At 45.6% G+C, this 18,101-nt stretch overlaps 1 protein-coding gene across 4 annotated transcripts in view; it reads right to left on the reverse strand.

Moving 5' to 3' along the window:
- The window catches only part of LOC115164455 (transcription factor COE2), a 36,129-nt gene that overhangs the window by 17,071 nt on the left and 957 nt on the right, over nucleotides 1–18,101 (reverse strand). For 2 of the 4 annotated variants that reach the window (XM_029716965.1, XM_029716966.1), the window contains exons 1-6: nucleotides 16,961–17,939; nucleotides 13,834–13,990; nucleotides 11,838–11,901; nucleotides 10,660–10,715; nucleotides 10,470–10,543; nucleotides 8,882–8,950 (exon numbers count right to left, since the gene is read on the reverse strand). In XM_029716965.1, coding sequence (XP_029572825.1) covers nucleotides 8,882–8,950; nucleotides 10,470–10,543; nucleotides 10,660–10,715; nucleotides 11,838–11,901; nucleotides 13,834–13,990; nucleotides 16,961–17,094 — 554 coding nt within the window. In that variant the 5' untranslated portion in view covers nucleotides 17,095–17,939. Of the gene's footprint in view, nucleotides 1–8,881; nucleotides 8,951–10,469; nucleotides 10,544–10,659; nucleotides 10,716–11,837; nucleotides 11,902–13,833; nucleotides 13,991–16,960; nucleotides 17,940–18,101 lie in introns of those variants that run through there. The other 2 variants (XM_029716968.1, XM_029716969.1) reach the window with 2 other exon arrangements.

Here is an 18,101-nt window from a genome sequence, read left to right on the forward strand (position 1 = left end):
ACACACATCCATGTGCACACAAACTCTGATACACACACATCCATGTGCACACAAACTCTGATACACACACATCCATGTACACACAAACTCTGATATAACACACATCCATGTACACACAAACTCTGATACACACACATCCATGTACACACAAACTCTGATACACACAACCTCTGATACACACAAACTCTGATACACACAAACTCTGATACACACAAACTCTGATACACACACATCCATGTACACACAAATTATCTCAATTACTCTAAAATAAATCATGCTAATCTGGCCTCCTGAGAGTGCTGCCCTACCAAAGGTGAAACCCATTAGTGGCCAGACAAATGGGAAGCTGCTTTCCCCTCTCCCTGTCCCAGTAACACAGCGCCCGGTCCCAGCCACTCATGGAGAGTGTGGCCATTTTCAGTGTTATGAGCCCCCTTCCAAACCCCATGTTTACCCCCCTCCCTAAATCCCCCTGTCATTCACCCACATTAGTCCATTTGCAGTCCATTCCCATTTCCTGTCAAAACATTTCTCTGCTGCGCTCCGTTTCCGACTTCCCCCTCTGTGCGCTCTCCCTAAGAAAACAACATATGCTTGTTCTGAGTGTTAGGGTTCAAGCCACGACACCCAACCCAACGCAGCCCAACGCAGCCAAAGGTGACAGCACAATCCAGCCATCTAATCTGCCACTCATGGTTCACTTCCTGTCTGTATTTGAGTCGTGGGTCTTCCTGGTTCACATGAGACCACATCACCAAAACCACATACATCACAAAATGAATTCTGACTCCTGACTCTGAATAGTGTTCTCTCTCTGTGTTTCTTACAAGCAGTACCTGTCAGTGAGTATTTGATAATCCAGACAGTGGCACCCTCTCCCTCTGTCTGTCTGTCTGTCTGTCTGTCTGTCTGTCTGTCTGTCTGTCTGTCTGTCTGTCTGTCTGTCTGTCTGTCTGTCTGTCTGTCTGTCTGTCTGTCTGTCTGTCTGTCTGTCTGTCTGTCTGTCTGTCTGACATTCTCCTCCTCTCATTGCCTCCTGGGAGGAGATGTCCCCCACTCCTGTGCCAGCTGCTCAGACTGGCCCAGCCTGTGGTGTTGTGTGCAGTGGAGCTGCTGGGCCCCGTCTCTGTCTCCACTCACTGCCAGTCCCCTGTCTGAAGGGCTCCTGACAGAGGTCTGGAGGGACTGGACACTACCAGCCACCAGGGAGACGAGGCGCCTGTGACATGGAAGTGAAGGGACTGGAGGGATTGTGTGTGTGTGTGTGTGTGTGTGTGTGTGTGTGTGTGTGTGTGTGTGTGTGTGTGTGTGTGTGTGTGTGTGTGTGTGTGTGTGTGTGTGTGTGTGTGTGTGTGTGTGTGTGTGTGTGTGTGTGTGTGTGTGTGTTATAGATGTGTAGCTGTAATAATGAGAACGAATAGGATCAGCATGTAGGTAGATTGTGCCTCTAGCTATAGCTGGCTCAGTGAGTGCCTGTGGGGGCTTTATGATTTGGCTAGAAGACATGACACGCTACCAGAGGTAGTGGAGATGAGCCTGTATGGACGGCTTGTCATGCCATTGATCTGTGTAATTCAGATGCAGGATTCCTCCTCCTTCCCCTAAAATCATGGCTCTCTGGGACAAATAAAAAATGGGTCTCGGAAGGAAAGGGTGTCCAGATTACACAGGGGTGGTGGTGGGGTTGGAGGTGGTGGTGGTGGAGGTCTTGGTGGTGGTGGAGGTGGTGGTAGAGGTGGTGGTGGTGGAGGTGGCGGAGGTGGAGGTGGTGGAGGTGGTGGAGGTGCAGGTGGTGGAGGTGGTGGTGGTGGTGGTGGTGGAATTCTTGGTGGTGGAGGTGGTGGAGGTGCAGGTGGTCGAGGTGGTGGAGGTGCAGGTGGTGGAGGTGGAGGTGGTGGTGGTGGTGGTGGTGGTGGTGGTGGTGGTGGTGGTGGTGGTGGAATTCTTGGTGGTGGAGGTGGTGGAGGTGGAGGAGGTGGTGGAGGTAGTGGTGGTAGAAGGGGCCAATACGTCTGTTAACTAGGATCTCCACTCTGACATGCACTGCTGCTGGAGACCATGTCATCCTACTCTGAGCTCCACGGCTAAAGGAGTTACAGATTCTGTGATCGTGAGAAACAATCTCTAAAACTGACACTGTTCACATCTCCAAGAGGACATATGATGAGGTAACGGGGCCATTTGGCTTCTACTAGGCATCTGGGAGAGGTGAGGAATTCGACCCCCTGACACAGTCAAAAATGGTTGCTGTTTCCATTTTTTTGGCCAGTTGTTTAATGTTCCTTTCCAAAAGCTCTGCTCCCTGCATGTTCCCGGGGGCTCTGCTGAGAGGGGCGGGTGATGTTCCCCTCCATTAAAATTACAGTGAGAGGCTAAGAGGCAAGCTCGCACAGGGAGCAGGGACCTGCCAACACAGATGTACAGGAGCTCAGAACGCCACAGTGGCAACACAGAGGCAGCACACAGAGGCAGCACACAGAGGCAGCACACAGAGGCAGCACACAGAGGCAGCACACAGAGACAGCACACAGAGGCAGCATAACTAACACACAGATACATCTTACATTTAGGGGAAAAGAGAGAGAGAAAGGGAGAGAAGGAAGGAAAGTAGGCAGACAGACAGACAGACAGACAGACAGACAGACAGACAGACAGACAGACAGACAGACAGACAGACAGACAGACAGACAGACAGACAGACAGACAGACAGACAGACAGACAGACAGAGACAGTCAAGCAGAAACAGACAGAAATTAAGATCCAGCCAGATTGTCAAACAGTCCCTTAGAGATGTGGTTGTTGAAGATTCAGACAGATTGTCAAACAGTCCCTGACATGCTGACCACACTGCTCGCGTCGCAAAATACATTTACACATACATGTTATTCAGTCATTTCACCCGCACTGCTCGTGCGCGTCAACGAGTGTCTGCGTTGCCAGGCGCTAAAATAGAAGTTGCTTCTATTTGTGACGCAGATCGCGCTGCAAGTCCTGCCTCTCCCATCTCCTCATTGGCTTTTAGAAGCATATACCCACATGCCATCTCCTCATTGATTATACCCACGTGGGTGATTGAAAGATGAACTGAGCGGTTATGGTAATGCACCTTATTATGAAAGTTAGTTGCCAATCTCCATATAAAGTCCAAAGAAAAAAAAGCCTGGAAGGAGGAGAGATGACTAGAAACAATTTGGTTGACCGTTTTATGTGTGGATTAACTGTCGGAGTAGAGGACCTTGTTCATTTCAGGTAAAATAACAACTCAATATTTATATCCCAGGACAAATTAGCTAGCAACTGCAAGCTAGCTAGCTAAAATGCCATAAATGTTTAACGCTTTCGAACTGTCCCCAAATTAATATAATTGGTTCAGAGTTTGTTTTGATATTGCAACCTGCGTATCGTGATCGCATTTGGTGTGGGGGGGACAAAATAATTTAGCGTGCGATGGAGCACGCGGTAGCACGCGCGGAAGCACACGCGGAAGCACACGCGCGTCCGGTTTGGGCATGGTGTTAGAGATGTGGTTGTTGAAGAAAGGCATTCAGATACAAATGAACAAATGATATCTGAATGCTATATTGTCAAACTGTCCAGAGGAATCCGTGTCGATTCCAACAGATAACACGCGCAAAACATTCACTGAAATAATCCTCATCCAAATGAAGACATTAGAAATTGACCCAAATGATTTTCTGGAAGTAAAAGCAATTTAGTGTATATTGATTTAAAAGCAACCGTGTGCACACTTTCATTCGCTGCTATGTGACGGCCAGATAAAACAACCAAACGCGCACATAACTAGAATCAGGAGTAGAAGATCAATACGGCCCATAATACAAGATGAAGAGCAATGGATTCCTCTTAGGGTCAACTATTTGAAGTCTTCGCAAGGGAGCTCTAATCACATTTCTAAAAGTGGGCTTGACCACAACCATTACTGCTGCCTATAATAAGTATTTTTGATCATTTAACACATAGGAAAGGATTTATCTGGTCTAATTGATGAGGGAAAAAAACTTGCTGAGGAGGATTTTGTATGTTCTCATTGACAGAAAGGAAAACAAATGTATCTCTCCCTTGCATCCAGTCTTTGTGAAATGGCTTGTCGTTTTGAAAGGGGGAAGGGAAAAGCGATATTGACAAAATTGGAAAATTCCCATTGATTATTCCTCTTTCCTCAGAGTGCTGGCTTGTTAAAAAAGACCCCTCCTGAAAACACGATCAATTAGTGAGATAGTGCATGCCATTGATCCCCTCTCTGGACTCTCTCCTCCCCTGCCTCCCCTCTCCTCCCTTACGATGGATCTTTCATGCTTTCCTTATGACCATCTATTGATTCCAACCTCCTAGCCAAATGTAAAACCACGCTCATACACTCCAACCCTGCCCCCTCCCATTAACCAATCCAAACTTCCCAATCCTACAAACACTAGCACTAATACTGACTGTCTGTCTCTGTTGTAAAGCACGCTCCTCTATAAACACAGAGGCTAGCGCTCATATAGTTCTCTAAAGGTCAGGGGTCATCTGGCAGTAATGCCACTGTTAACTGACCTGTCTGTCTCTGAGTAGAGGGTAGAGTAGAACTCCTTAGGTTGGAGGAGGGAGGGACACACACAGGGATGTGTTCTGGTATATGTAAGTTAGACAGCCACTGAGAAAATATCAAAGCCAGACAATGCAAAAGCTGTGACAGCATGGCCTGTAAAAAAACCCGGAACATATCAGAGAATGGAGTATGGAGTTCTATGCTACAGCCATACAGTCAGTTCTCTTTGAAACAGATCATTTAATCACAAAAGAGTCATTCAGCAACGAGGCACGTGTGAACGTAATCCACAATTTGAAATTGGCAAAACAGAGGAATCAATCAGTCAATTAATCAATCAAAGATAATTTACATCTTCAAAACAAAGAGGTCCCCCTCAATTGCATAAGATAGTCAGTGAGTGAGTGACATATTCAACAATGACAAGACTAGTAAACGCTGCAAGCAGTATGACCTGATCGGTGCTTTATATGAATATGAGTAAGGGGTAAGGGTGTCTTAAAGAGTCATCTCCCCATTCTGACTAACCCCCAACACCTCCAAGCCCCCTCCCCCCACCACTCCTCCATCCCTCCCTATGGATCAGCTGTGATCTCCTCTCTCCCCTTTCACTCAAATCAGGATTAGGGAGAAGGAGGGAGTGGAGCAGCAGGAGGGGATTGGTAGGGGGGGGGGACAATATGGAAAGGAGATTAGAAAATAGGGGGTTTGGGCCGTTTGGGGAATTGCAAACTCCCTTGTACTTGGGTAGGTGTCCTAATGACACTGCCTAATTATCACAAAATTTGATGGGCTAGGAGGAGGGGGAGAGAGAGGGATGAGGGAACACGAGGCAGAGGAAGAGAAAGGAAGTGAAAGAAAGGAAGTAAAAGAAAGATAGAAAGAGTGTGGTAGAAACACTGGTATAAGCATGAGAATCCAAGAGGATCCCAAAGAGAAAGAGTAAGCGAGAGAGAGAGAGAGAGACTAAATATATAAACAGAGAGAAAGAGAGATGGAGAGAGAGAGAGAGAGAGAAAGAGAGAAAAAAGGAGAGCTAGAGAAGCACAGAGATTGAGAGAGAGGGAAAGGGAGAGAAATTGAAAAAAAGAGATGAGAGCGATTCAGCGGCAGTAAGGGTGGCAGTAGGGCGGGTGGCAGTAGGGCGGGTGGCAGTAGGGCGGGTGGGCCCCAGCACGCTGCATGTTAATTGGAGAACAGGTGTTGGGGCTGAGAGCAGGAGGATGATTACTGCACCCTCAGAAACAACCCACACCCACACCCACATACACATACACACACACACAAATAATTTAGGCCCCAAGCAGTGACAGGGGTAAAAGTCAGGCAATGGGTCACATACACACAATTGCACATGCATCCATACACTATAAATGCATAAATAAATAAACATCTGTGCACATGCATGCACAAACACACATAAACAGAAACATACATGAATTTATGTACACACAAACAATGTACATATGGGCATATTCACACAGACGCGTTCTCCCTCTCTCACACATACACACATACAAACCCACAAGAAATACATTTGGGATTTCTGCAAGGACACAGTGCAACAAATTCCAACAGCTTATCCCAAATTACATAGCTGCTAATAGGCTGCTCCCCAAGGAGAGGGATCCATGAGCCTGTCAAGAGGGAAAAGCTCCTATCAGGTCTGGATGGGCACAGTGTGATTAGGTCAACGATCCCATTTAAAACCATCCTCACAACACCACCATCAGCCTGCACAGGCTCACACACTGATACAGATCCTGCAATTCACAAGCCCCCTGCACTACTTATGAACAATCTTTGGAGAGGTTTAGCCATGGAAGATGGAGGAAAAGGATAGTTGGGAAAGTAATGCACTAAATGAGAAAAACAGCTGCTCCTAGGGATTCTGGGAAAATCCAAAAGACAACAGCCCAATTTTTCCGTTATATGAAAACTATCTTCAGCAGAGATCCTCTGAGACACACTGTCAACAGCCAGCCAGCTTGAACAGAGGAGAAAAAGAGAGAGAGAAATCTTTGACATGTATGAAGTGAGTGTATTTTAGGAGGGAGGGAGGGAGGGAGGGAGGGAGGGAGGGAGGGAGGGAGGGAGGGAGGGAGGGAGGAAGAGTGAGGGGAAGGAAGGTGCGATGAAGGTTGAAGAGATGACATCACAGAAAAACTATTGTACATAGGTCTGCGAGCATTCATCACAATGGTTAACTCCATGCAGACCCTGTGTGACTTCCAAAATCCCTGGGACGTGGAAGCCCTCACACATGCCGATTAAGGTAACGCTCTGTCTCCCTAAAGCCTGATAACTGGCTGTCAGTTGGGGAGGCTGCAGACAAGACATATGTGTGAACCCTCACATTGCATGATAGACCCTAACTCTTCATGATTCTGACAGGAATGTTTTTTATTTATACAGTATATATGGCAGGAGTTTAAGACTGTGTACAGAGGTTTTTTTTGGAGGACAGTGTGGACTAAGTGCAAGGGGCAGTCACAGTGTTCTGTGTGCTGACCACCAGAGCAAAGGAGGCAGACAGACAGACAGAGTGTACAGTATCTGCATGTGTTAGCAGCACAGTCACTAACAAACACAGATGCTTACATTAGCAGTGACAGGTATACTGCAGAGACGCTAACTATCACAGACGCATGCCTCAGTGTCATAAACACTCACAGGGTGGGTGCACTCCATTAACCCATTACAGTCCTAAGCCCTGTCTAAGCCGGGGGAGGGGGGGGGGGGTTCTACTAAGCTATATGGAATTGTTTTAAGAAGGTCATACCAAGGATCATTTTGCTATTTGATTTTGAATTTTAAGACCCCTTGAAGTATAAAAAAAAATGTATTTGGCCTTACTTCTATTAGCCCATACAAATGCACTGAATAAGAGATTAACTACATGAAACAACAGATAGTCTCCCAGCAAAAAGGATGTTTGTTCTGAAGTGTCTGTCCTATATCCAAGATATATATTTTTTACATGTATTTAACCCCTTATTTTTGGCACTAAACAGTCTCCATATATACTTCCACTAATGTTTTCAACTGGTACCGCGGGACCCTCAGACGAGTCTTGTGAGGCAAAACAACCAACATGTACTTGTTTATGAGAGTCTCACCCTTCCACAGAGGGGTCATATTACTGTGTAGCCCAAACTCTTCGGATGGTATTGACAGAAGTTGGCAGATCGGCTGTACCGACTTCAGACGAGTCCCAAGACGCTTGTGGGGGATTGAGATGCATCCAATGCAAAAAAAAACATATCTCTAGCTTAAACTGACAGATTTATTGTTTACCCCTTTTTCGTTATATTCAATTGGTAGTTACAGTCTTGTCCCATCGCTGCAACTCCCGTACGGAGGTCGAGAGCCATGCGTCCTCCGAAACATGACACTGCCAAGCCGCACTGCTTCTCAACACACTGCTCACTTAACACAGAAGCCAGCCACACCAATGTGTCGGAGGAAACACCATCCAACTAGCGACCGTGTCAGCATGCATGCGCCTGGCCCACCACAGGAGTCGCTAGAGCATGATGGGACAAGGATATCCTGGACAGCCAAACCCTCCCCTAACCCAGACAATGCTTGGCCAATTATGCGTCTCCCAGTCACGGCCTGCTGTGACACCGCCCGGGATCGAACCCGGATCTGTAGTGACACCTCTAGCACTGAGATGCAGTGCCTTAGACCGCTGCACCACTCGGTGGCCTCTAAACATATTTTTTTTATGGGAATGTTTTATTATGCTAATTAGATTTCCGCGGGGGCGTGGACATCGACTCCAGGGGGTTAAAGGCATCTGGCACAGCAACACAGACCTAGAGGGTGAGCTCCCAAATACACACACACACCACACATATTTAACATGCAGACATGTATGCACCTCGCCATCACCCTTACACATCCACACCCTGCCCTCTCTCCCGTTGACCCCACTAACCATTCCTCTCCCACTAGGCCCTCTGTCTTTACTGGCCATAAAAACAACAGCTTATTTGTGAGATCTCATCACATGGATCTGGGTCTCTGCCCTCACTCTCTGCCCTCACTTCCACCATGCAGTGTACCCCTCCCCTGCCTCTGCCTCTCTCTCTCTCTCTCTCTCTTTCTCTCTCTTTCTCTCTTTCTCTCTCTCTTTCTGAGTAAATGTTAATGTGCATCCATGAATTGATGTTTGTGTGAGTGGTGAGTATTTCTGCATCTGAGTATGTCTGGACATCTTAGAGGCATGAGAGGGACAGTTGAGGGGGAGACAGTGGAACACAGGCTCAGTTGGGGTGTTTGACGTTGTCAGGGTTGTGTGAGCGGGTGACAGGTGCTGTTACCTGTCAATGATGACCGGGTCAGAGGGCGTCTCGTTGCGGTTTCCACAGCTTTTCTTCTCACAACAGCGACTGTGTTCCAAAAGAACAACCAGAAAACACAACAACACAGTGAGTGAAACAAACCAGCATGACAGGACTGATCTTTCCTCTGGCCCGTCCACCGTTCCAGACTGCACTGATCCAGGGAAACAAAAAGGGCCAAAGGAGAGGAGGGGAGAAAGAGACAAAAGAATAAAAGAAAGGGGAGAAAAGGTACAACAACGGACCATACAAACAGGGAGACATTATTCAGAAGTGAAAAGCCAGCCTGGCAATCTGTCACATTGATTTCGAAATCAAACTCAACCCCCACCCCAATCACACACAGACAAACACATCAACACACACACACACACACACACACACACACACACACACACACACACACACACACACACACACACACACACACACACACACACACACAGCATCCTACAATTCGTCAGCAGTCCTGTCTGTGGAGCCTGCTGGCCCCCCGGCCCCCCCTCCAAGTCCCCTCCGCTGCATAACAAAAAGTGCCCCCACCCCTAGCCATCTGCCACTCCTACACCTCGCTTCACCCCTCTCGTGTCCCAGCTTGGCCCTGCCCCCCTCTGCCTCCCCCCTCCGCCCCCCTGTCAGATGGCCTCACTCCCCAGCTGTGACGCTTGCCCTCTGCCTCCCCGGCTCTGTTATTAGCCAGCTGTGAGTCACATTCGGGCATCTGCTGGCTAAACAATGGCAAAGCCCACTCAGTCTTAGCCCCTCTTCCCCTGCCAAACCCCCCTCTCCTTCCCACTCCTGCCCTCAAACCCTGGGTCACTGCCCCACTTCCCCAGCACTCACTCGCTCTCTCCCTCTGTCTCTCTCTTCCTACCTCCATACCTCCAAAAACACAGCATGCATAGTGAGGAAGCCCAGTCTTACTAAAGCACCATAACGGCAGCCCTCTTCTTTCACCCTGACCCATTGCTGCCACACTGTCTTATGCCTTCTACCCTCTGTTAGAAACTAAAGCTTTCAGAAATCAGAGAAACTACTCGAATTCTTATGTTTCAACAGGGTTCCATTGTGGACCATTGTCCATGTAAGACGTAAGGGGCTGGGGTGGTGATGGGGGTTGGGGGGGTTAATTATACCCTGAACATGTTTCAGTGGAGGTTCAAGGAAGTCTGGCCCCCGTAGCTCCCCCTGTCCGTGAGGGATGCTCCAGAGAGAAACAGGAGCTGGTGGGGGACTCGGGGGCTACAGGAGAAGGCAGCAGGGGGCTCACACTGTAACAAGCCTGAAGACAGACAGGCTATACTTTCACTTCAACCCCAGTCTTATTTTCAAATGGCATACCACATCAAGACAAAACAAAGAGACATGGGTGATGGATATGTTGAAGAAAATGATTTCCTCCATCTGTTAGTGTGTGTGTGTGTGTGTGTGTGTGTGTGTGTGTGTGTGTGTGTGTGTGTGTGTGTGTGTGTGTGTGTGTGTGTGTGTGTGTGTGTGTGTGTGTGTGTGTGTGTGTGTGTGTGTGTGCGTGTGCGTGTGCGCATGTGCGTGTGTGTGTGCGGCTCACCTGCACATAACCTCGTGAGTGAGCAGAACACGGCACATTTCAGGATTCTTGTTCTGTCCCTCATATGCTATGGGCTGAGAGAGAGGGAGAGCGAGTGATGGGGGAATTAGATTTCATGTGCAATCAATCAAGCTGCAATCAGGAGTTCCACAGCAGGCTAAATCCAGTCAAGGCAAACAGGGCTCCTTACCTGTTTAGTGACTGAGTCAATAAGTCGTGCATAAAGATCCTGCTCCGTACGAACCCCTGCACACAGACACATACACAATCAGTAAAGGAAACTAAAATAGACTCATCTCACAACGACAACCTAATCCTGAAGGCATGGGATTTGAGTGTTTTAGACGGGACATTTATTTGATTCCCAGAATAGCCATTCCCTGGGTCATCCATACAGGTCAGATGAGGAGCAGTGGAGGGTTTTAGGAGCTCTGGGATCTGACAGAGAGCCTCCCAGCATGCTTTTAGAAAACACCTGAACCTTTGGTCTCTGGGTGCTTCAAAACTACTGGTTTTACTTCCTTGAAAGCTGCCGTCGATGTAATGAATTGCGTCTGAAGAGCAGCACGTTTTATCAGAGGGATTTTATTATGAAGCCTATGCAGAATATTGCTTTTAAAACGGGTTCCTTTCATCAAAGTCTCAATCTGGAGGCCTTTGATATGGCTTGGGGGAAGGGGAAGGGAAGGGAGGGTGTAGAGGCAGGCATGTGTGTACAGTGTACAGTGTATGTGTATGAGTGTGTATGGTGGGGGTCTTTCTGGTACATGTCTTTTATCTCCTCTCCCATGGGTGCCACGGCGATGGCAGAGGAGGGGCAGTGGAGGCTAATGGGAACCAGAAATCCCTTTGCATATCCCTTATCTGATGTTGTAACACCCTGTGGGGCACTGTGTACCTTGTTTCCCTGTTTATGGGCAAGGAAGCAGCTCCACACACAACTAAAACCGGGGCTCAAAGAATTCAGAAATTGGATGAGTGGATAGATATTTAGAAGAAGGGTGAGGTGGGATGAGAGGCAGAGGAAGTGGCAGGGAGAAGACCACTAGGAGAGAGAGAGGGGGGGTTCAAATGGGCTTTTTCCTCTCATATTTGGAACGCAAGAGAAGTGGTTATGTCCATATCATGTCCATTCCATGACCATACCCTTAAGATGCGGAATAGTGTTTGGTCAGTGGTCCGGCTCAGGACAACCTGTTCCTCCTCCCACTCTGAAGTGGTCAGACACTAAAATGTCTCTGGGACAAAGAATCAAGAGACATGAAACCACACAGAACATCAATACCCGAGAGGCCACGTTCTCACACTGACATGAATGGGACATGCTGCTACCTGATGCTATGGCTGATGATTTGAAGGTGTACTCACCATTGCTGTAGAGGAGCTGTATCTTGTAGTGCGTGCCGTTGTTGGTCTTTTCTCCCGTCTGCTCCTTGGAATGAGACGACAAACAGACAAACAGACAAACAGACAAACGCACAGATGCAGTCATGCAGTTATAGCACCGGTGAGGGCACAGTTAAGCACAGTTAAGTACATCTGGGCATCACTAAGCACAGTTAAGCAGAGTCAGGCTCCTCTAATCCTGCACTTCATCCTTCCCTGGGAGTGGTGTGGGGATCCCAGGGTTGTAGGCTCAAACCCCCAGATGGGACCCTGCACTGGGCTCCAGAGCTGGGTGCTTAACCTTGAGTTAGCTCCTCTTTTTAGAAGTTGAACTGCAGCACATCTGACGTGAAATCCTAAAGCCGTGGGATCTGTATGATCAAATAAAATAGAGTGTACCCATTATCGTGTATGCTACGCGACAGTGAACGTGCGCACAAGCTCGCGTGTGTGCGCGTATGTGTGCATGTGCGCAATGTGCCTGTCTGTGTGCGTAGGCCCACTCTGGATATTCCAGTGAGTGGAAACGACTGTAGCGCTGCGAGAGTGAGCAGCAGTCGACCTTGACAGAGAAACTTCCCTTCCTCCATCCTTCTTCCCCATCCTTTCTTCCCCCTGGCTCTACACCACCCTCTTTCATTTTATCCCTCTCTTTCTTTCCCTTTCCAGTCTCTTGCTAACTGGTCTCAAAGGAATCCTCTCTGGTCCAATAACCCAGGGAGCCGTCATCTCTGAGCAAAAAGAGAGGAAGACAGAGATAGGGAGAAAGTACGAGATAAGTGAGGAAGGAAAGAAATGAACATATTAAGAGAGATGAGCGAAGGTAAGAAAGAGAGAAATGTACAGTATAGAGTAGAGACTGGAACATAATGTTTAGTAAATATTCACAGAGGAACATTTATATCCCCGTATCACCTTTCTACCTCTGAATAACAACAAAACCAGACGCCAGGTTAAACATGCAGAAAATGAACTCCGACGGAGCCGTCATATCATTCTGCCTTGACCTGGCTGTGTGTGTGGCGCTAGGGGAAACACTGACAGCCCTCAGCCCTGGCATTACCACCGACACTCTCTCTCTCTGTCTGTAAAACAAAACCGTGTTTGAACTTCCGTTGACAGGACAGTGCTCTCTTTTCTCTCTCTCGAGGGGAGAGCTGTTACTAGTTCGGACCACAAGCCTCATACTCCCAGCTCGAGTTTAACCACAAGGCAAAACCATCCATCAACACTGGGCATAAGGCTTCCACCATGCAGTGTACCCCTCCCCTGCCCTGTCTCTCTCTGTCTGTCTCTCTTGTTCTCTCTCTCTCTCCTTTTCTTTATCTCTTTCTCTCTCTCCCTCTCAATCTGACCGCCACTCTCCACCTCTTCCTCTCCTTCTTTTGACCCAATGTCTGACCTGAGGAATGTACTTCTCCCCCCTCCGCAGTATTTAGGATGTGGGGGTGGGAGGAAAAGAGACTTTGATGATTTGGTCACGGTAAAACTTAACAGAGGCGAGCGTAATTTGCATTTTTACAAGTAGTGATGTCCCACTAATGAGTAAGGCTGTTAATTAGTCATTAGGTATTATTTTTCAATCGCTCACCATCAGCTCAGCTCATTGGGAGTGAGGCTTGTAACATGGAGCTGTCAGCTGTTCAATAAGCTCAGCTTTATAGAGGACGTGGAAGGTCAAGTTAAACGCCTGTACACTACAGGTTGCATAGAAATGTCCTGCTCTGGGTTGTGTAAATGTGTAAATGTGGTCAGCTTACAGTTTTGCTGCATTTGCTGTAATAGCCAGAGAAATCTTCATTATATTTATACCACCTTTTCTTCACTCTCTCTTGTAAACTTATGGAAACTAACTTGAGACTTGTGATTTGATTTCAATAATAGCGAACACAGAGGACATGCGTATTAAAGATCCATGGAGAAATATGCACAAATATACTCACACAATCAACAAACTGAAACAAACAAACACACACACCTTGTCCTGTTCTACAAAGTCCACGAAGGAAGTCCTCTCCACCTCTACAGGCTGTCCGTGTCTGTCATAGAGTGCCAGGACAAAGTGGAAGAAGTTGGACTTGCGCAGGTTAGAGGGGGGCTGCTTCTCAAAGTGGGCCCTGGAGAGAGCTACACCACTGTGGAGAGGAGAGGAGAGGAGAGGAGAGGAGAGGAGAGGAGAGGAGAGGAGAGGAGAGGAGAGGAGAGGAGAGGAGAGGAGAGGAGAGGAGAGGAGAGGAGGAGAGGAGAGGAGAGGAGAGGAGAGGAGAGGAGAGGAGAGGAGAGGAGAGGAGAGGAGAGGAGGAGGGAGGAGAGGAGAGGAGAGGAGAGGAGGAGAGAGGAGAGGAGAGGAGAGGAGAGGAGAGGAGAGGAGAGGAGAGATTCACATACACTACATCACAATCCTCAGTCACACATAGCAAACACTCTTAAAATCTAATCAAAATCACATTTCATTGGTCACGTACACGTGTGAGCAGATGTTATTGCGGGTGTAGCAAAATGCTTGTGTTTCTAGCTCCAACAGTGCGGTAATATCTAACAAGTGATATTTAACAATTTCACGACATATACCCAATACACACAAATCTAAGTAAAGGAATGGAATTAAGAATATATAAATATATGGACGAGCAATGTCAGAGCGACATAGACTAAGATACAGTAGAATAGTATAGAATACAGAATATACATATGAGATGCGTAATCAAAATATGTCAACATTATTAAAGTGACTAGTGTTCTATTCATTAAAGAGGCACAGTGATTTCAAGTGCATATATATATAGGCAGCAGCCTCTAATGTGCTAGTGATGGCACATTACAACTCCAATCACTGTTTATTAAGGTAAACTGTATAGACTGCAACAGAATCATTCATTTCTAGATTCAACATTGCAACATGAATTAGTCAGGAATGGCAATATGGAGGAAATTTGTTTTGAAAAATACTCACCGAACAAACAATGTGAGAAAACCATTAAAGGAATTATAGACTATTTGATTTAAATGCTTCATTAAGATTGTAAGAATAAACATCTTATATAGCCTAACTGTATGATGCAATCATCTTATGCTTAATTTTCACAAACGGTCATTTGGATTATTTGTTAGCGACAATTCAAGAATCGCATTGGGTTCAGTGACTAACTTTCTATGCATGACCTACCTAGGAAATCGCGAATTATCGATGGTGGAATGAAATCAAAATGTTGACATGTACCAAAAAATAGCATGAAGTGCTCGCAGTGTTTATGTAATGGGTGGGTCAAAGTTTGACTTGCTCCAAGCGTGAAGACCTAGAGCTTAATTAACAATGATTGTTTATTGATGCTTCGCCTCTTACACTGGGTGAGATAAAGGCTGGGGGGTTTTCGACGCTGCAAAATATGAAGAAGTTTAAAACGTTTTTCTTATAGGTCTACTGTGAAAGTTATTTTGGCACTCATGCTGATCTTCATCCTTGACCTTCGAAAAGTGAAAGGAGAAAAGGTCCAAAGTCAGACATAAATTAAAATGTACTTTTGATAGGATAATTGTGTCTAGCTTACATGTATCCATTATTTTATCGCTGCATAATTTAGGCTTGGAAGAATGACGGAAAATTCTAATTTTCCTCTGCTATCTGGTGAGTATTATGAAAAGGTGATATTCATGATGTGACCAATTGAAAAGGGTTTCAATCAACAAATGTATTTCGGTTGCATAGAATACATGTAAAATAGGAAAATACATTGATGGGAATAACGCTCGTTTGAAACATCAGCCAAAACCTTATTTAATCGAATACACCAAATTACGGAGGTTTTCAATGTACTACAAAAGTTTGTTCTGTTGCCAAAAAAGTGTTTATTTAGGCAAATACACCTTTGAAAGTAATGTTAAGCTACCTTGTATGCATGCTTACTTTTTGCATGTTCTCCTTTGAAAAAAAGGCTACATCATTTATACCAAGGCTATCATAACAGCCTGTAGATGTAGCCTACTGGAGTATTTTAACATTAAGAATACACAAAAGTTCATTTTAAACCAGTATGAAAAACACTGTCAAAGTTTTGAAAAACTTTTGAATAAGATAATGGTAGACTAATTGATTTTGGCGGATATAAATGATAATACGAATAGGAATTTGTCTACTGATTAATATTTCAGTAGACAGGCCAACATCATTTTATGATCATTATCATTATTATTGTTATTATGATTAGGCCTATTATTGTTATTATGATTAGGCCTATTATTGTTATTTCTGGGCTATTATCATCAACTTAAATCGTCATGATTGGCTATAGGCCTAATATATGGGGATAAGAGAATTTCTGGATGGAGATATAAAATCTTTAGTAGATAATTCAACATGGATAAAATAACAGATTCCAACCGTCAAAAGCCTTTCATGCGCGTCCTATAAGCCTACAAACCAATACCCAGGAGGTGGAATCCTCACTAAATTAACATTATTCCGGCCCGTGCGGTCACTTTCGTGACAGAATGCGTTTGTTTTATTGTTGTGTTTTGTTGTATCCCTTTCATGCTGCTTGTGACACTGCCACCACTCGCTATTGACAGCGCGCACCCCGGACAATCAGGACTCAGCATATAGAAAGCCAGGGATGCTTGAGATTCATTTTTCTACACAATTGTCAACTTTACGCCCGGGGTCACTTACTCCCGAAGACAACCTGTTGCTTTTTCGTTTCATCTCATGTCTGGATAAGTTTAGGGTAAATGAGTATCACACAAGAGCCATGAGGATAATCAACAACAATACTTTATATTTGATTGCTTTGCACCACAGGTCACTTTTATAGGCTAGTCTATAGGCTATGTTACGGTGATCTGTGCGCCATCTGGTAGGCTATTTGTCATTTATCTTTATCATTTTTTCCCGAGCATAGTATGCTTTATGATATAGAAATTGTTAAAACCATGTGCATAATACATTGACTCCTCTTGCATGCTTATAGAAGTCGAACCTAATCATTCATTAAAGCAATTTCTTATACGTGCGTTATACTGTTTTACGTTGTTCTTAGTTTGCCAATACGAAAGAGTCGTGTATTTCGTCAAAATACCACAGGACTTGAGAACATGAAGGTATACTGTACCTTTGCGCTGCTACGTTAGCATCCACAACACCGACATTACGCACCCAGGACCGGACCGGATCCATCTCTTCTCCCAGAGTTCTTTCTTTTAATCCGCTGACGTCTCTTATCAGATGCTCCTGGATCCCGTACATTTAATACACAAATCCAATGGTGTTCTTTTCAGAGTAAACGAGAGAGCAATATCACTTTGGCAAAATAGAACTGGGAGGTACGTTCCAGGACGCTGTTATCGAGCACTTGGATGATGATTGAGGCTTCAGAGCTGTCCAGGGGAAATAACAGGCTACTGCGTGTCCACTATTCTGTCTTCAAACGTGCTCTTGAAGGAAAACAAGCAATAGATGTATTTTCCGGTGGACTGCAATCATTGTCCACAAACAGGGGATATGTAACGTCAAATGTCGGTTCGACCATAAACAAGGGTCACCTGTTTGGTGGACACGCGCGCACTCCTGGACAGTCTCGTACACACCGTAGTCTATTCCACAGATATGCATGCACACACACTTCCACACGACAGCTCTAAAATCAGGTGGCAAAATCTTTCTCAAACAAAGTAGCAGAGACCTTTTTCGCTTTGAATGTATTGGCTAAAGAGCTGGCAATAACGCTCCACTTCACTGTCCTGAAGCATGTATGAGTTCCTCTGTCGGGATAGGGGCTGGAGGAGGGGCTACACTGCCATATGGGGGACCGATTGTTGAAATGGATGCTCTCATTGGTGTAAAATGTCTCCGTTAGTTGGACTTTTTGAGCATCCAGCTAGCCAAATAGCTCTCTTGTCTCTTCAAACTTTTCTCTGGTGAAGTCCTACCCGAAGTGTGCTTCAGATCTCAGATGAAAGTGCCACAATATGAACAAAAATTAAGGCTAATAACATTATTATTATTTTTTTATCCTTTCATTTGAACTTTTAAACATTTGGTCACATATTCAGACAACAGACCTTTATTATTTTTATAGACTATCGAACTAGGCTACATTGTGTTAATGATTAAATGATGTTATTATTCTATGTTGAAATCACAAATGGAAGTTTCAGTGAACACAAAACATTTTATTCAGCCTATAGTGCAGTGACATCAATCACCTGTTTATAATATTGGCCTATTCATTCGTCTACTTAATAAATTATTAT

This window comes from Salmo trutta, chromosome 27 (genome assembly GCF_901001165.1).
Source record: "Salmo trutta chromosome 27, fSalTru1.1, whole genome shotgun sequence".
NCBI classification, from domain to species: Eukaryota; Metazoa; Chordata; class Actinopteri; order Salmoniformes; family Salmonidae; genus Salmo; species Salmo trutta.